The following is a 17,339-nucleotide window of genomic DNA, read 5'->3' on the forward strand; positions in this document are numbered from 1 at the left end:
TGTTTGGGTCTGTACATATCTAAACAGCAAACTTAAAATGGGTTTTGACAACACTGCTGTACACACATTTTCCTCATTTGGTTTGTAGATTTCATAATCAGGAAATGTGATAGGATTTCTTCGATTTATGCTAATCAACGTGAACAGAAAAACACATTAAAAAATCCAGCAAATTGCATCTAGATGCTGGCATTTGCAGCCAGCATCTTGTCAGCTACACACGACAAGATGTATTTTATTTGCAATGCAAAGGCACAAAAAACAATCAGCTGACCTTGGCATGTTAAAAACTAAAGCAGTCCCCCATGCTACTAAGTAAAACAATCACACATTCTCCACAGTGCCCAGATTTATGGCCTACATATTGTATTCACAATTACTCACACGTGTACACATATACTTATAATCAAGTATAGATCGTAATAGCATTTTCCTAGCTTGTGTTTTACTGTAAATTCATGCTTCCAACACTCAGTATTCCTAACAGCATGCTTGGAAATGAAAAATCAAAGCCACTGCTTGCTGCTACCTCTTAGTATTTTATCAAATAATTTTTTCCCTAAAATAAAAAAAGGACGCTTATATTCTTATGTGAACATTTTATTTTAACTGTGGATGATTTTTAGTATTGGTGGTTTTGTTGTTCAAGCATTTCATTTACATCTCTCTGTTTAAATCTCAAGAGGTGCTAACTTTGTTATCTCCCCTCACAGGTCGTGATGTGGTGAAAGGAGGCGTGGTTGGTGATGCATGGAGACGTGGGTGTGTAGGTGAAGCGATCAGATTCATTTTGGATGACACTATCAGCTCTGACGCTCTGGAACTGCTCTTCACTTTATAGCGTGTCATTAGCATGACAAAGGCACGTTAATTAGGCCATATCGGGGTTTGTGTCAGATGAAGATGTATCAATAACTGAGAAGTGAAGCAATCAGAGGCTGGCTCAGTGGAGATAAAACCATTCCAGACTGAGAATGGAGTGCCATCCATCTCTTATCAGGAGCTGCTGCTTATCTCAGCCTGCATTTACTCTGGGGAACGTGGGCAGAAGCTCCTGATATGCACCCAGGGAATAATTAAACAGGATGCATCATTGCACTGGTGGTGTCAGGGGAAAAGATGCTGAAAGAAAACATGTTATTATAGATTTAATTGCTAGTGTGGAAAAGGCAATTTCTTAGTTTTCACACCACAATGATTTACATAGTTTTTTTGTGCACATTTTTGTCCCTTTGACTTCATGGCAAAATATCATTAATGTGTGGATAGCCACATCCCAAATGGAACCTTGACTCTGCTGGTATTCGGGTGACTTTAATGGTTTGTTGATTTTAGTGTAACGAAAGACAAACACGGCCAAGAGCACAGTGAAACGTTGGCCACAGCAGTTTGCAGGTACAGGTGTAAACGTGCCTTTGCATGGATTCAAACGGATAGTTTGTATGTTGGGCGATGTTGAAATGAAATTCCTGAATTTTTATTCTCGCGCCTCTTCTTTGTGTACAGACAATAAAACTCCTGCTTGTTCACCCATGGCACACTTTGATTGTTGACCGAGGGTATTAGCCTGTGAGTGGACAGAGAGACTGTGGGAAAGCCAACCTCCGACTCTACTCACACATCTACTGGTCAATAGAGCTGACCTCCCAGCCACAAAAGGCCTTTTCATCTATCCTCTCAAACAACAGCTAACAGCAGCAGCGTGTGTGTGTGAGAGAGAGAGAAAGACAGAGAGAGACAGACAAAGCAGCTAGGGATTTCTTTGACATGCAATGAGTTGTTGTATCATTCTGCAACTTGCTGTAACAAACTTTTATTCTGTAACCAGCTGCTTTTTGTTATTGACTCACTTGAAACTTGAACTTGACAATTAAATTACACTGAAATGAAATTATAGGACATCTAAGCAAAAGAATGCACAATCTAATAACACACAAATACACTCACAAGATAAGCATTCTTTAAATAAAACGCATTTAAAGCTATTATTTTGCGCTGCCTTGAATATAAGTGCTGTTAATGTAATGAAATCACCACACTACTCATTTTTTCATGGTATACATTTGAATACAATTCTGGAAATGTGCAGTTGTGTTCATTTGCGGTCTCAGCACAATAATATAAATTTTGGGTACAAAGTATCCGCCGAGGAAGGCTAGGACACTGAAGAGTGTGGCGAACACTTGTGCGGCCATGGTGAACGAATCTCTGCTGATGAGGTAGAGGGTGAAGAAGCTGATCCAGGAGATCATGTACACCATGAGGCTGAAGGTCACGCACTTGGCCTCGTTGTAATTGGCTGGCAGGTCTTTGCCCATGTAACTGAAAGTGAAGCAGAGAACGCTGACCAGGGACACATAAGCAAGTTCAACACCAGAGCCGACCGAGAGGGTGTTGCTGCACTCGAGCACGATGCGATCTTCGTAGAATTCAAGATCCATGGAAGGCCTGGGGGTGTTGAGGGCCACACGGAGCACGGAAATGATCAGGATGATGGCAGACACTAGGAAAATTGTGAACTCTGGCCCGTGTTTTTTTGCCCACTTGTCATAGGCTGGCGGCAGCTTGGATGCAAATTTAAAAATGCAGACAACCTGAAGGGCGCGCACAGTGATGCAGGCCAGGCACACAGTGAAGCTGTCCATGAATAGAGACTGCTTGAAGATGCAGGCCAGAGGCGATGGCTGGCCAAAGTGGCACAAAGAGCTTATGGTGGCTGCAGTCAGGGCTGCCAGCATCAGGAGGCAGGTGCGGCCCCCGGCAGACTTGGCCACGGGTGTGTTCAGGTTGAGCAGGAGGATTATTGCAGTGCCAAAGATCATGAGAAGGCAGGTGGCGAAAAAGAAGAGCAGGGCAATGGAGAGAGGGGTGTCCCATTCCAGCAGCAGGACAGTCCTGTTCAGGCACTGCTCACTGCTCAGGGGTGCCCACTGCTCTGGCAGACACGGCTGACAAATTACAGGATCTAAGGAAGAGAAAAGGCAAAGCTTGAAGAAAACCTGGGATATAAAAGCTGGACAGCAGTTGTGTCCACTGTTGGTTGAGCTCAGATTCACCAGCCCAAGTCTGAAACTTAAAGTCAAACACACAGCATTTGCTGGAAATCATATAATATGTGATTTGTTATTATTCAACATTGTGACCCTTGTTTTGTTTTTTCGGGTTGTTTGGCTCCAGCGTCAGAATGTGCATTCAGCGCCACCTGTTGGACAATTTTACACACAACAACAGATAATGGCGCTCTGTTGCAACGTGGATCACTTTGTTCACTGGAAGAAATCTTAAATAAGTTACCACATGGACAGTATCCCGTGCTGAACTCTATATTGACTTCCGGAGCAGAACAACTTAACTTTTATTTCTTGGTTATCTTTATGATTTTGGGGGGGTTGTATTTGCACTACATACAATCAGCACCTCTGACGATGCCGATAAACGACACATATTTATTACTGGCTTTTATAATAAAAACATAGATTTTATATAATCTTTGTTATGAGATCATAAAATCTCAGATTCACTTTCAGTCTCATTTTGCTACATAGAGATAATATGTGATCAAGGAAACCCCTTTCCACCGCCAGCCTCTCTGTTTTCTATTTATCCAGGTGCTTTACTGCTCCTTTTTCCTTTTTCTTTGTTTACCACTTTTATTGAGGAATGTGGCAGCAGGACAGGCCTGGCAGTCGAAGCAGCACTCATGCTGCCCTGTCAGCAACTTCTTGTGGCCTGTTGGGCAGGGTGGAGAACAGATGGACAGTGGCACCTATACACAGCCAAAGAAAAAGACATATTATAGATTAGCTTTTATTTAAACAGGTCATCTCTAATAGATCTAGCTCTTGGTTGAAAGGGAGAGCAGAGAATAACAGAAGAAATAAATGTTATACAACAGATGCACATAAACCACAACATCAAAAACATATTTGTTTAACCTTTTTAAATGAGAAATGAAAATGATAATTTTTAATCTTTGAACTTAATTTTCTTTGGTGTTTTTTGTAATATTTCAGATTTTTTTAAACTATAAAACAAACCCAAACACCATGTTGCTCTTACTGCTCTTGAACCTTCTTTTCCGCGCCACTCAATTTGATCTGCATCAACTGTCAGCGTAACTGGGTCTGGGGTAAAGGAGCCCACTACTCTCAGGGACCAGTCAGTGCCCCTCCAAATCCAGGTAACAATATCATATCCTGTGGGTGGATCTCCATTTGCATCAAAGTACACAGAGGTGTTCTCCAGGGAAAATCGCACATGCTTTAGCTGCTGAAAAAGCTGGGGAGGACAGAAAATGAGAATTATGTAAAGAATAAACCCAAATCAAACCAAACCAAAACATCAGTTTAAATCAACTCACCTCCCATGGATGCACGGTTCTCTTGTTGCACTTTTCGGCATCACAACCAAGCGTAGTGTGCAGAGCATCAGCCAAAGCATACACAGCTTTATACACATTGAAGGCAGAGGCGATGTCATATTCCTCCAGAGAGTAATTATTTCTGGCGAGGCTGTACAGGTCTGTGCTCTGTAGGCAGTCATTTCCATTGCTCGTGGTAACATTAGCGTTGGCGCGTTGCATTGAAGCCTCGACTATCTTTTTCTCAAACTCCTCAAATCCGGGAATGGATATAGGTTTGACGGCCACACCGATCACAGTACCGATTGTGTTGATTCCACTTATGCCTGATATAAGAGTTGCCACTGACCAGTCCTCCGTCCCAATCCACACCTTATCTGTTATGTTGCGCTCGAGTACAAATGGGAAGAAGCCACTGAGTTTCGTCTTGCTGGAGAAGACTACAATGGTATTGACGTGGGTTGTCAGTATGTCCGTTACCATGTTCCTCATGATCTGGACTGTTTCATCTGTGGCTGAGGGGATGACTCCTTGATAGGCGATGCAGATGCCGTAGCTGGATGCTTGCTGGGACAGACTCTTCATGGCCTGAAGCCCATAGTCATTGTCACTGCCTAAGAGAGCGATCCAGGTCCAGTTGAAATGAACCAGGAGCTGGATCATAGCAGCTACCTGGTTCTTGTCACTGGGAATTGTGCGGAAAAAAGATGGATAGTATATCTTGTTGCTCAGCTGCTCACTTGATGCTTCATAAGAGATCTACAATGAGCAATGAGCAATGAGTTTCTTTTAAGATGTGAATGTGGAATGTAAAATAATTCATGGGCACGAGCAAAGACTTCCAGGTATTAACTTACCTGTGGTACAAGAGAGGTCCCCAGCAAAGCAGCAGGGGTGAAAGAGTTGCTGCTGCTGTCCGGCCCAATCACAGCCACAGATGTTTGAGCATCACTGGAATTAAAGGCTGTGTTGTTCTGTGCCTCAGGTGTAGAAATGTTCCTATACTGTTGGTCGAGCAGGTCCAGGGTGGCCAGAATACTGGCCGGTACTGAGCAAATATCGTACATCTGGTAGCCGAGTTTCACTCCTGGTAGGAGAGAAAGCACCCCTGTTTTGCTGTTGATTTCTTCCACAGCAAATCTCATAGCTTGCAACAGATGAAAACCATGTTTGTTGGGACTGCCTCTGGAGAAGAAAAAAAAAAAGAGTGTTGAGTTTGAAAAAACTGGCAATATTAACTGGTCCACAAGTGAAATGCATCTATCAGGTTTCTGTCTAATAAAACAGAAACACTCACTCTCTGCATGGAACCAGAGCAGGCAAACCACTCAGCCCATTAGTGTAGAAGAGAGGAAAGAGTCCAGCGAAGGAGAAGTCCCCCTGCAGATACATCCCCTGGCTGTGAGTGGTGTGATCTAGAGTCCCATCAGCTGACTGCAGCACTAACCAGCCCAAGGAAAGTAGCACAGTAACAGACATGCTCGTATTTTAGCGTCAGCTTATGCACATCTGCATGTGGAAGCTCAGTGTGTTGTGCAAAAACAGATCAGGAACTCTTCTTAAAAGTGTGGGCTGGCAGAGGGGAGGATTTTCCACTCTTCTGAAAAATGTTTACTGAGTGAAGGTACTTTGCATGTTGAATTTGTTGGTGTCATTAGAGTTTTCCTCCCGTTGAAATGATTTGCATAAATGAAAGTCATGAAGAGGCAGACCAGTGATTTTTTCATAAATCTTTGACCACTAACATGGAGTGAGTGCAGATTCACTTTTTAACATATTTATTCGGGCTGATAGTCTTTTCCAATGTAAGGCTTTGTTTTCAAGGATTTTAAATCATAAGATTAAATCTTAATCTTATAGATGATATTGCAATTTCAGTGTGATGTACATACATTACATACATAGATACAAAGTGAATTTATCAACAAATGAAGGCAACATTACAGGTTTTGGGAGTTAAATGTTAGCCTGATGCTGCTGGATACTTTTTGTAAGTACATTTTATGATATTATTTTTGTTAAATTCCACAAGATGTGCGTTTAGTAAAAAGCGGCTCCCCACAAAACAGAAAATATCTGTTAAATTTTACTTAGAAATAATGTGTCTCAAAAGTGTGTCTGGATCAGCACAAAAACTAAGAATCTACTTTGAACAGAAAGTATTTTTCCTTAAAAAATAGAATGAAAAAACGTAGCTCCAATAAAGTCATCAATGTTTAAGAAATATAATATAAAAACGGTTTATTGAGCAGAATCAAGTATAAGATGCTGAAAGCAAAAATTTAATGTCACCAGATGAGGATTCAGGGTCTCAGGAGGTTAGCTTGTAAAGGTATAATTTGAAAGTGATGTCCTACTCAGAAGGACATTTTAGAAAATGTAAAAGCCAATAATAATAATATTACTAACAATACCACCACTATTAATAATAATAACAACAACAACAATAGTAATACATTTTATTAATCGGCTCTTTCAAAACACTCAAGGGTGCTTTAAAAGCAAACAAATAAAAAAAACAAATAATGAATTTCCAAATGTATATAATGTTACATGTTACGCTAGTCTTATTAGCTACACTTATTTTGTAACGTGCAAATCCTTCATGAGGGCTGTACAGGTGTGCCAGAATTTGCATTTTGGTTGATATTTGACCTGTATTTTGTCAAACACACCTGTTGTACTAACATGTAATTTGCTTAGATCCAGGGAAAAACCATTGTTTTAACAGGAATACAGTGCATTTTATTATCCGCTGTATTATGCAGTCAAATAGCCATGTAAATTCAAATGTCTGTACAAACACAAAGATTTGATGGCATGCACACAATATGCAGACTTTTAACAGAAAGGTATTTGTTAATATGTCCGTATGAGCTGGGAAGTGGGATAAATTCTCTCTGTTTTGTCTTTTAATGACATATTGCAGTCAGATTAATAACAGAGCTTTATGAGTAATAGATCCAAGTTAAAGCAATCATAGCTTGAAAACAGTCACAAGAAAAATCTACTCATGACAAAGGGTTTATAAGACTGACCTTTACCAACGTGACTCCTCTCTGTGTAATTCTTCCTCTCAGCCTTCCAAAAACGTGTAAAGCAGCTATTATTAATGTACTCTTATGCTTTATTATTATAACATTACACAAAGTGAATTGCAAACAGCTAAGCATAGACTGAAATTGGGCAACGTTTTGATTAATCATTAGGTACACAAAGAAAAAAAGTACAACATTTAACTATACTCCTATATAACAACTGTTTGTAATGTCTTTGTGTTGAACTGGAGCAATAAAACATAAGTGTTCGGGTCTTACAGCTTTTAAAAGATCAGCCGGTCAAACTGCAAAGTGGAAGAGCGGCATTTTGGACATAGCATAACAAAACAATGGGCTGCTCGACCTATAACTAAAGCTCCAATCATCTCCTCCTCTTCCCATTGTTTTTGGCCTATCAGTCAAATCAAAATATTGATCTAACAGTGTAAAATTGCCCGTTTTAATGCATTTGAACTGCAGTGAAAAATAAACAAAAATACTTTTGTCAGTTCAAAAAACCCCAAAAAACTTTAGTGAACGACTTTTACTTATAGCCTTATTACATGTTCTAATATATATATATATATATTCTAAATCATCAAAAATACTGAGATATATTTCTCAAAATTCTCGTGAAGTTATAGATGATACGGAGTGTCTTTAAAAAAAATCTGTGTTATTTAAGCAGTGGCGATATGAACAAAATAGCCTTCATCCCCGGATAAAGACGATGATGATGATGATGCCCGGTTCTGCTTGCGTCACTACCATGCGACGCGAACATCGAGGTGAAAGTGCAAGCTGCCATTTTTTGAAAGAAGTCTTTTTGATGAGTTAGGCGACCAAAGCCAAAGTGTGAGTTTCGCCGTTAGCGCTTCGTCGTTGGGTTTTTTATGCTGGTGGGTTGACACGTATTAATCCGGCGTGTTACAGAAGCTCTGTGTATCCAGAGTCTGTTTGGAGAACAGGCTAGCACAGGGCTGCACTGCTCTGCAGATGGCTGCTTAGCTCGGTTGGCTAACGTTAGCTGGTGCTGTAAACAAACACTGGAGTGAGTGAAGAAGCAGCTGCTGATAAAGGGGCTCATCTTCATCGCAGGCTTGCTTTAGCGGATTTGGTCGATAATTCAGGAAGCTGGGAGCTAAGGTAACGTTTGGGAGGAGCGGGAAGCAGTTTGATGCTACCTGTCAGTAAGTTAGCAGCACAACTTCAGTTTTGATGACAGTGCGAGTCTCTCCAAAATAGCTCGGGGCTCAGTCGCGTTAGAGCTGGTCGGAGTCGGTCCGGTCACAAGGGAAGCGCACACTCACTCACCGGCATGTCGTCCTTCTCTGAGTCCGCCCTGGAGAAGAAGCTGTCGGAGCTGAGCAGCTCACAGCAGAGCGTCCAGACTCTGTCTCTGTGGATCATCCACCACCGCAAACACTCGGCCCTCATCGTCAAAGTGTGGCACAGAGAGCTGAAAAAAGGTGAGACTTGACTGCCCCCCTGAAAAAACCCCACACATTTGTGTTGTATGTTGCAGCCAAAGAGAGAGCCGGTAACTAACAAGTAAAGGACACTGTACATGCATTAATACATGCATTTCTTTCTAAGCCATGACATAGGCACAGACGGCAAACTCATTTTACGCTGTGAGCCACGTACAGCACACTGCAAAGCCCCTTTCTGTCAGTGCAAAGAAGTTTAACTGTGCATTTAATCCATGAAATTATCTTAGTTTCAGGAAATAAATGGGTAGGATGACTTCTGGTATCTTACAGCCCAGTCTGTCCTGTACTGTTTTGGTTTTTTTTGTTAATAGGAAATAGCCTTTCTTAAAACTGTGGACCTATTGTAAAAGAAAAACATAAACTGTTATACTGCATTGTAGGGAAAAAAAACTATTTTTCTCTCAGTTAATTGTTTATCTGTTGCTTAATTACTTTGGTGCAGTATGAACAGTCATGGGGGAGGTCTTTCTCAGTAGGAAAAGCTGTAAACCAAAATTTATGCACCTTTCTACGTTTTCCAAAGCTGTTTAGTGGGCTGAATTGGAATCTGTGCTAGGCTGATTTTGGTCCTTGGGCCTTATGTTTGACACCCCTGCCCTAAGACCTTATAGATGGTCAGCTTACATGGGTGTGAAAGAATAGAAATACTAGTAAATCCAGTTTAATTGCGACTAACAGTATATTTTTCCTCATTCTTATGCAGTAAGTAAAGGAGATGGGCATGATGAAGGGAAAATATGCCAATTAAAACTCAAACTGCAACTCAAACTCAAAATAATTTGAATGTGAGAAACTGATAATCACTCTGTGAATTTTCCTTGTTAAGTTTGTTAAAGCTAACGTTTTAAATGAGATATTTTTCATGTATCTTGCAGCTAAAAGCAGCAGGAAGCTGACATTCCTGTATCTGGCTAATGATGTCATCCAGAACAGCAAGAAGAAAGGCCCTGAGTTCACCAAAGACTTTGAGTCTGTGCTCGTCGATGCCTGCTCCCATGTTGCCAGGTATATTTTAATGGTGGCCACCGTGTTCTCTAAGTCGGCTCCAAATTTCACTCTCCTGAATGTAGTACATGTGTGAGTCTGTGTGGGGAAGTAGATGCATGGGAAATAATTTGTTTGAATTTTGGGTTTTTTTGCTTATCTATTAAGCACAGCAGATCCTATCTGGACTTCTGCAGCCCCCGTTATCTTTTGTTTTTTAGAAAATATGTCATAAAAACTCTGGATGTGCTTTGATCTTTTATAGCCTTCCTGTGCGTCTTTAAATTTTAAATTTTTATGTAACTCGTTATTCCCTTATTGTGTGCTGAACTCTGTTGTTCCCCTCGTCGCCCTGCAGTGATGCAGACGAGAACTGTAAAAAGCACATGGAAAGACTGCTGAACATCTGGAAGGAGAGGAACCTCTACAGAAGCGACTTCATCCAGCAGCTCAGACTCGCCATAGAAGACTCAAACAGCCCCAGGCCTTCAGGTTAGATGACTATTACATAACATGTTGTCACAGGTGTATGTAAATGTATACGATGCGTTTGACATCACAGCATTTCACTTTAAAAACATGGGCGGGATCACCAGTGCTGAAAGAAGTCACATTTTGTGGACGTTTGTTAGAGAGCTGTCATGATTTATGAGGTGACTGTATCAGTGGGCTGCGTCTGAGTAAATACAATGATTACGACTGAATAATTCTCCAAACAGGAAGCCTTTCTTTTCACTCTTTCACTGTTAACAACATGTGTGTTGACACGCCTGCATTTGCAGGTAAATGGCAGGTTTTTACTGAGTTTGTATCACAGAACAACAGAAAGAGCAGCGTTCAAGTACCCAAAATGTTATCTAACAATGAATACATTTTGGGTGTTTATCCTGTCGACATCAGTTTGCCATCATAGGTGTTAAAGGAAACACATTAGTGACCTCATGATGTGTTTTTTCTGTTCTGTTATCTCCAAACTTCACTCTGCAGAAGAAAAAAAGCCAGTGAAAAGAAGCTATCAAAAGATCCAGGAAGATGAGGACGATGATGACAACGACTATAGAAGCCACACTTCTCCTCGCAACGCAGATTCCTCGGCAACTCAGCTGGTGAAGATGCTAACGTTTAATCCAGATAATGTTAAAATGCTGGTATTTTTGACTGGCCTTCTTACTGATCTCTTATTACTGTTTCCCCCACTTCCTTTTTTCCTTGTCTCCTGTCTTTAAACACACTCTGGCACACGTGCAGACAGAGGAGCTGGTAAAAGCCCTGCAGGACTTAGAGAACGCTGCATCAGGTGACGCAGCTGTTCGTCAGAAGATTGCCTCGCTGCCGCAGGAAGTCCAGGATGTTTCCCTGCTGGAGAAGATCACAGGTAAAGCTTGGACAGCTCAGCTCGGTTTTGGACAAAATTGTTGGTAACCTTCTGTCAAAGAAAGAACAACCTACAGTGGTCACTAAAATAATAACTTGAAACTGAGAAAAGTAATAACACTAAAACAAAAAACTTCAAGAAAATCAGACATTGCTTTTAAATTGTCGTTCAGCAGAATCATTTTTTTAAACAACTAATGAAATTGGCCTGGGTATAAATGATGGTACCCCTAGAAAAGACTGATTCCACTAGTGCCTACTGAGCTCAATTCGACTCGGCTTTTATGGTTTTTGGTAGTAGGACCTGGTACCAAGCGAGCTGAATCGATCCAAAAATGTCATGCTAACAGACTGCATGCTGCCAATTGGCCTGTCAATGGTGTCACTCGGTGAGTCATGAGAGTGACTCCTTCACAAAATTCAAAACAGACTTTCTTTAAACCCAGCAGTTTCAGTCAAATTGCTATAATGATCCCATCCACATTAGATGGTAGTTGATTATAATGAAAAATGAGACAAAACGAGTAGAGTACAGTTGAGTTGAGCCGAGTAGGTACCGGTACTAGTGGAAAAGAGCCAATGTAAACTAGATTGTGCCCTGTAATTAGCATCACAGGTGTCTTGTATGGTGTGTACCACACTGACCACAGAAAGCTAAGGAGAGAGCAGCCTCAGGAGATCTTTTTGTAGAGCTTGAGCTTAGATTGTTTTATCTCTGCTTTCAGTGTGATAGAATTGTTCCTTCCAAAAAGACTCACAGTCAATCAATAAATGTTAGGACAGAACATATATACAGCAATCAAGCACTCCTTGTAGAGGAGCGTGTTTATCTCGAGTAACCTCGGATTAAATTAAGGCTCTGACATTAACAACACACTTTGGCTCAACTCTAGACAAAGAAGCCGCAGACAAGCTCTCAAAAACTGTGGATGAAGCCTGCTTGCTGCTGGCAGAATATAACGGGCGCCTGGCCGCAGAGCTGGAGGACCGGCGGCAGTTAGCACGTATGCTCACTGAATACATCAGCAGCCAGAAGGAGGCACTCATGGAGAGAGAGAAGAAACTGGAGGTAAAGCACTTGACAGACGCAACAGTCATTAGAAAAGGATGTTTGAATGCTTGTGTTTGTCTCATTAATAAAGGGAGCTGTAATACCTGTAATACACTTGTGTAGAGTTAAGTACAGATGTCTGAACTCATTATAGCAGTTACCATACAGCATGCCATATTATTTCACAGATAACTGCAGGAAAAATACCTAAAGGTAAAAACACCCTGATCTGTTTGAGGTCAAGTTCAGTGACTCACATTAGCTGAGGAAATAAAAACAGCTTTTTATATTTGTCAGCAAACATGTTTATTTCTACTGACATGGCAAGAAATAAAAGAGGTCAGAAGGTCAGCACACTGTAAAAAGCAGATCTGGTTATCACAGTTGGCAGACGTTTATTCTTGGATGTTTAAATACAATTCTGACATTTTTTACTGACATTTTGGTGCATCCAGCTTTAGAGGTCATCTCCCGTCTTTACTGTCTGGCTCTTCTGTTTCCTGCTTCACATATTTTCATATTAAAAAAGGTATAATTTGCTCATACCTGTGCGTGTCGTCATGTTTTCGGTAGGAGTATAAGCAGAAACTGGCGAGGGTGACTCAGGTGAGGAAGGAGCTCAAGTCCCACATCCAGAGTCTCCCTGACCTTTCGCTGCTGCCCAATGTAACTGGGGGTCTGGCCCCGCTCCCCTCAGCAGGCGACCTCTTCTCCACCGATTGAGAACCCTTTGCCTCGACGAAGTCTCCCGTATGCTCCTCCCCAGCCAATCTCAGCTCCACGTTGGATTTACAGAAATACTCCCAGCTGTGTCTCCAGCCAGAGGACACGTGTGGTCAATCCTCTTAACAGTCGGCAGCCCACCTGCTAACTCAAACCTGCAGGACGAGGACGAGGAAGGCTTTTGGTAAAATGAGAATGCTCTGCAGAGGAGAATAAAGACTCTGTCAGCCTGTTTATTTTGTTAGTTTTTTTCCCCCGTACCCTCTCGATCGTCAAGGATTCCACTTCACCAGCTTGGAACAAGTTTCCTGTTGCTTTTATTTTGTTTTAAATGCTGGAAGTTTCAGTGATTTAGGAGGAGGAGCTTAGACGTAAACTTGGTTGTCAGGATGTGTCAGTCCTGACACATCCTGACACATCTGGCTGTAAGTTATAGTTCGGATTCAGTGAGCAAAGGCTGTCTGTCCGCTCTCTTAATTCCTAAAGGCTGTGGCTACACTGTGAAGAGGATGTACCATTCATTAGGTTTACTTTTTGACTTTTATTTGCTTGGTTTTTATCGACAAATTAGAGAGATTGTTGATTTACGGTGTGTAAGTTTGTATGTGTGTGTATAGTTAGAAAAAATATCAGGCCACTTCAGTATGTGTTGCTTTTTTGGTTGTTTCACCGGACGCCACACACAGCGCTTTCATTAAAGTAACACTTGGTAGAGTCTGAAAAACGGGATTTGTGGGATACAATCATTCAGGCAGGAATTTTAAAGACAAGGGACTTTTTATTTTCCTGTATGTAAGGATTTTCCTTATTTTGATACAAAGGTGCACAAGGTTCAAAAGAACTGTTGTCATGCTTTCATTTGAAATATGATGAAGCTCATTATGTTCGTTAGTGGAAAAGAGGCACAGTTTGAGTTTTGCTAATAAAATCCTGCACGTTTGAAAAAAGATCATCTAAATGCTAAAATTAAAAAAACTATTGCTGTATCTTTTGAAAAGGTAATTGATAAGAAGGCAAAAATAAAAATAAATGAAGACATCAGGAGGATTGAGCCGTTATTAAAAGAAGTGTCAAGATGAACGAGCCAGAAAACAACATTTGCTGATATACTGATCACAACATGTTTGGAAACATTAAATAAAAGGGTCGCGTAGTTGCATTAATTATATGTTATTGTGAAATGAACTGGCCATTCTCTACTTTAACAACATTAAATAGACACATTGGACTGATCAAAAATAATTATTAAATATTCCACAGTTCTACCTGCCTGTATCGATTTAAGTATTCAACAGGTTCACGCCTGCATCCCCTTCATATTTGTTTTTGTTTTCTCTTTTCATGGGTGATCCATCCTGTAACAAATGTGTTTATTTAGATATTGAGGTCAGGAAAAGTTGGTAATTACCAAAGTCATTATTTTGGTACGAGCCTTTTAGGAACAGTTCTGCGAGAAGGCCATCTGTCATTTTGCTTAACTGATATTTAATTTTCAGTTGTCTGATACACAAAGAAAAATTCATTTATTGAAAAAGTTTATGATAAAAAGGTCAGAGATGTTTAACTAGACAAACTGCTCATTTCATTAGCATCTTCAGAAACACATGGCGACTCCTGCTGCTGCAGCTGAGGTGATTTTTTTTTTCCTTATATAAAAGAAAGATTGTAGAAGCTGTAGCTTATCTGCTGATTCCAAACACTCAGCTGAGACGTGCTGTTCATGTAAAACCTTTGCAGTAAAAAGATTAGCCTCTCCTGGAAGTCTGGAACCACCAAATCTTTCAAAGAGCAGGTGAAAATTAGCAGTTTTCTGCAGCGTTTCTTCAACCAAAGGTGTGGATGCATTCGTCAGAGTCATTACTGGGGTCATAAAACAGATGTTTGGGCTTTAACATGATCCCTAATGTCAAAATAAACTTTTGGATTTTGGATGTCGAACATTAAAGCGGAGCCATTATTTCATTAATTCATGTTCATCTGATAAAAACCAAAACCAGGAAAGATTTCAGTAACATTTTAACCCAGATGTGCTTGACTGTAGATAACACTTAGATATTTTCTTACTGACTTGCTGTGTGGTATGTGTTTCTATATAGAATCAGTCTGTACTACCAGGACTCTGCCACTAGGGATAATGTTTTTTCTGTAATGAAAGTGATTCAGTGGATGCCAATAAACTGGAACCATTTGAACAAATTCTGTGTGTATTTTACATAATTTCAGTATAATGCAAATATACTTACTTAAATTAAAAATGGGTTTTAATTATAATACATAATAACATAATAATAATAATAATAAAGTCATATGTGCAAATCAGAGTTTTCCAGCCTTTCATTTAATGCAGTGAGGAAACTTGGGCCTTTTCACAGTTTAGAGACCATGGATTACATTTCTGTTATTATTTTAAGTTATTTAAGTAGTGGACCTTTGTCCTTCTAGGATCTTTTCATTAGGTTTGGTGTATCCTCCATCTAAGAAATTCCCTACTTTAAATATTATATTACAGATGTGACAGTGGATGTCAGTAAAAAAAATCACAGGAAGAGGAAAGGGGAACAGACCCTTTCTCGTGCTCCTTAGAAGCTGTAAGGGTGGAGGAAAAGTCGTGACTACAGAAAACTGCATGTGACTCGAAGTAGAGTTCAACAAATGCTCAACTTAAGGGGCAAATTAAAATTTTTATTTATTTATTTATTTATTTCCATTAATCATGAATACTTGTGTATTACATATATAGATATAGCTGAGTTATAAAAACTTGACTTTTATGCACCGGTTTACGAATTGTTTACGTTTGTAAATCAGTGCATAAAAGTTTCAAGTGTTTACACCAGTTGAATCTGAAGTGTCAGTTCTGACTTTCTGTGTATTGCTGCATGGTTGGAGTACTAATTTGTGAGCTACTCGTGAAGGAGAAAGCACTACTGTATGAAAGAAGCTCCAATCAATTTGCATATATGAACTCGACTCAACATCTGGTGTTTTTGTGCAATTTGTTACTCACACTTTGTTTATATTTGAACAAACAAAAACACATGATGGTGTTTTTTGTCTTGATGCATGTTCAATCATCCAGGTAAGTAAATCTGGACTGAAACTGAAAACGCTACGTCCAGATGAACAGAATCAACCTTTGGAGACATAATGGGGTTGGTGTTAAAAAATAAATCATACCGATGACGCGTGATGCTGTATGAACATGTGGGTGGTGCAACATCTCATTTTTAATACTTTTCCCCGTCATCTCAGAGAGCTCTCTTTGCATGCTGGTCAGCCCCAGACTGTCGAATCTTTGACATTCCCGATGTGACACCTGGCACAGTGAAGCTCATCATTGAATTTGCCTACACTGGGGTTTTTCCTGTGACAACAGACAACGTGCAAGAGCTTTTCATACCAGCAGACAGGTTCGGAATATCGGGCATCATGCAAGCCTGCAGCGACTTCATGGAGAAGCAAATATCCCCACAAAACTGCATCGGCATCTGGGGGTTTACAGATTTCTACTACAACCCACAGCCAGTGGCAGTCCTAGCGTGTTTGGCGCCCTGGGCGAACACTCACCTCTGGCGCCGCCCCCCCCCCCCCCCCCCCCCCCCCCCCCCCCCACACACACACACACACACACAGACACACACATAAAACATATTAAGGATTGTACATTAACATAAAACTGTTGTCAGAACCATACTGAATTTCACCACAGAAACATACACACACACACACACATATGAAGAGAGAGAGAGTATGCATAGTATGCAAACGGCTACCAAAGAGCCATCATAATTCGTCATACAATGAGAACAGGACAAATCAACAATTGACAATGACTAATTAATATTAAAATCTGTAACATAATGTATTGTTTGGAGTTTAGTCTGTTACTGTTACTATTTTTACCATTTCTTCTTGGAGCAACTGTGACCCACATAATTCCCTTAGGGATTAATAAAGTATTCTGATTCTGATTGTTTCAGGATGACCTGCCATTATCCAATGACACATCTGCTTACCTGTATCTTTTGCTCGTTTCTCCTCCTCTTCTTTTCTCTTTTTTCTAAACTGAGCACCTGATGGCTTTGAACTTTTCTTGTCCATCTTCCATTGGTTTTCATTTTGCACTCCAGTATAAACACCCATCCCCCAACCCGAGGATCACCACAACGTAACCTAATAGACCTACACCTTAGTTCACAGATTCGCTTTGTCTAGGGTGTATTTCTGGGATTTGGCACAGCCCAGGATTCAGATCATGAATACATAATGGGTTTGGATTTACAACATTATGAATGAAATGTGCTCTATTTGGAAGC

General features: G+C 40.5%; 2 protein-coding genes across 2 annotated transcripts; one reads left to right on the forward strand and one right to left on the reverse strand.

The window, feature by feature from the left end:
* Window positions 1-2,042: 2,042 nt before the first annotated feature.
* Window positions 2,043-5,839, reverse strand: LOC134619432 (taste receptor type 1 member 1). Its single transcript, XM_063465268.1, has 6 exons — window positions 5,658-5,839; window positions 5,218-5,545; window positions 4,361-5,119; window positions 4,060-4,278; window positions 3,646-3,766; window positions 2,043-2,965 (listed from the first exon to the last, which is right to left on the reverse strand). The coding sequence occupies exons 1-6, from the start codon at window positions 5,837-5,839 to the stop codon at window positions 2,043-2,045; spliced, it is 2,532 nt and encodes an 843-aa protein (XP_063321338.1).
* Window positions 5,840-8,174: 2,335 nt separating this feature from the next.
* Window positions 8,175-15,219, forward strand: rprd1b (regulation of nuclear pre-mRNA domain containing 1B). The gene is made up of 7 exons (XM_063464842.1): window positions 8,175-8,867; window positions 9,767-9,896; window positions 10,234-10,367; window positions 10,863-10,981; window positions 11,124-11,250; window positions 12,143-12,318; window positions 12,874-15,219. The coding sequence occupies exons 1-7, from the start codon at window positions 8,717-8,719 to the stop codon at window positions 13,021-13,023; spliced, it is 987 nt and encodes a 328-aa protein (XP_063320912.1). The 5' UTR covers window positions 8,175-8,716; the 3' UTR covers window positions 13,024-15,219.
* Window positions 15,220-17,339: the final 2,120 nt, after the last annotated feature.

Source organism: Pelmatolapia mariae, linkage group LG20, assembly GCF_036321145.2.
Source record: "Pelmatolapia mariae isolate MD_Pm_ZW linkage group LG20, Pm_UMD_F_2, whole genome shotgun sequence".
NCBI classification, from domain to species: domain Eukaryota; kingdom Metazoa; phylum Chordata; class Actinopteri; order Cichliformes; family Cichlidae; genus Pelmatolapia; species Pelmatolapia mariae.

Coding starts and splice junctions, on each gene's coding strand:
- rprd1b (XM_063464842.1), top strand. CDS start 8,717: ATGTCGTCCTTCTCTGAGTCCGCCCTGGAGAAGAAGCTGTCGGAGCTG. Junction 9,897..10,233: donor GCCTGCTCCCATGTTGCCAG/GTATATTTTAAT, acceptor GTCGCCCTGCAG/TGATGCAGACGAGAACTGTA. Junction 12,319..12,873: donor AGAGAGAGAAGAAACTGGAG/GTAAAGCACTTG, acceptor TGTTTTCGGTAG/GAGTATAAGCAGAAACTGGC.
- LOC134619432 (XM_063465268.1), bottom strand. CDS start 5,839: ATGTCTGTTACTGTGCTACTTTCCTTGGGCTGGTTAGTGCTGCAGTCA. Junction 3,767..4,059: donor GAAAAGAAGGTTCAAGAGCA/GTAAGAGCAACA, acceptor GGCTGTGTATAG/GTGCCACTGTCCATCTGTTC. Junction 2,966..3,645: donor CACATTCCTCAATAAAAGTG/GTAAACAAAGAA, acceptor TCTCTTCCTTAG/ATCCTGTAATTTGTCAGCCG.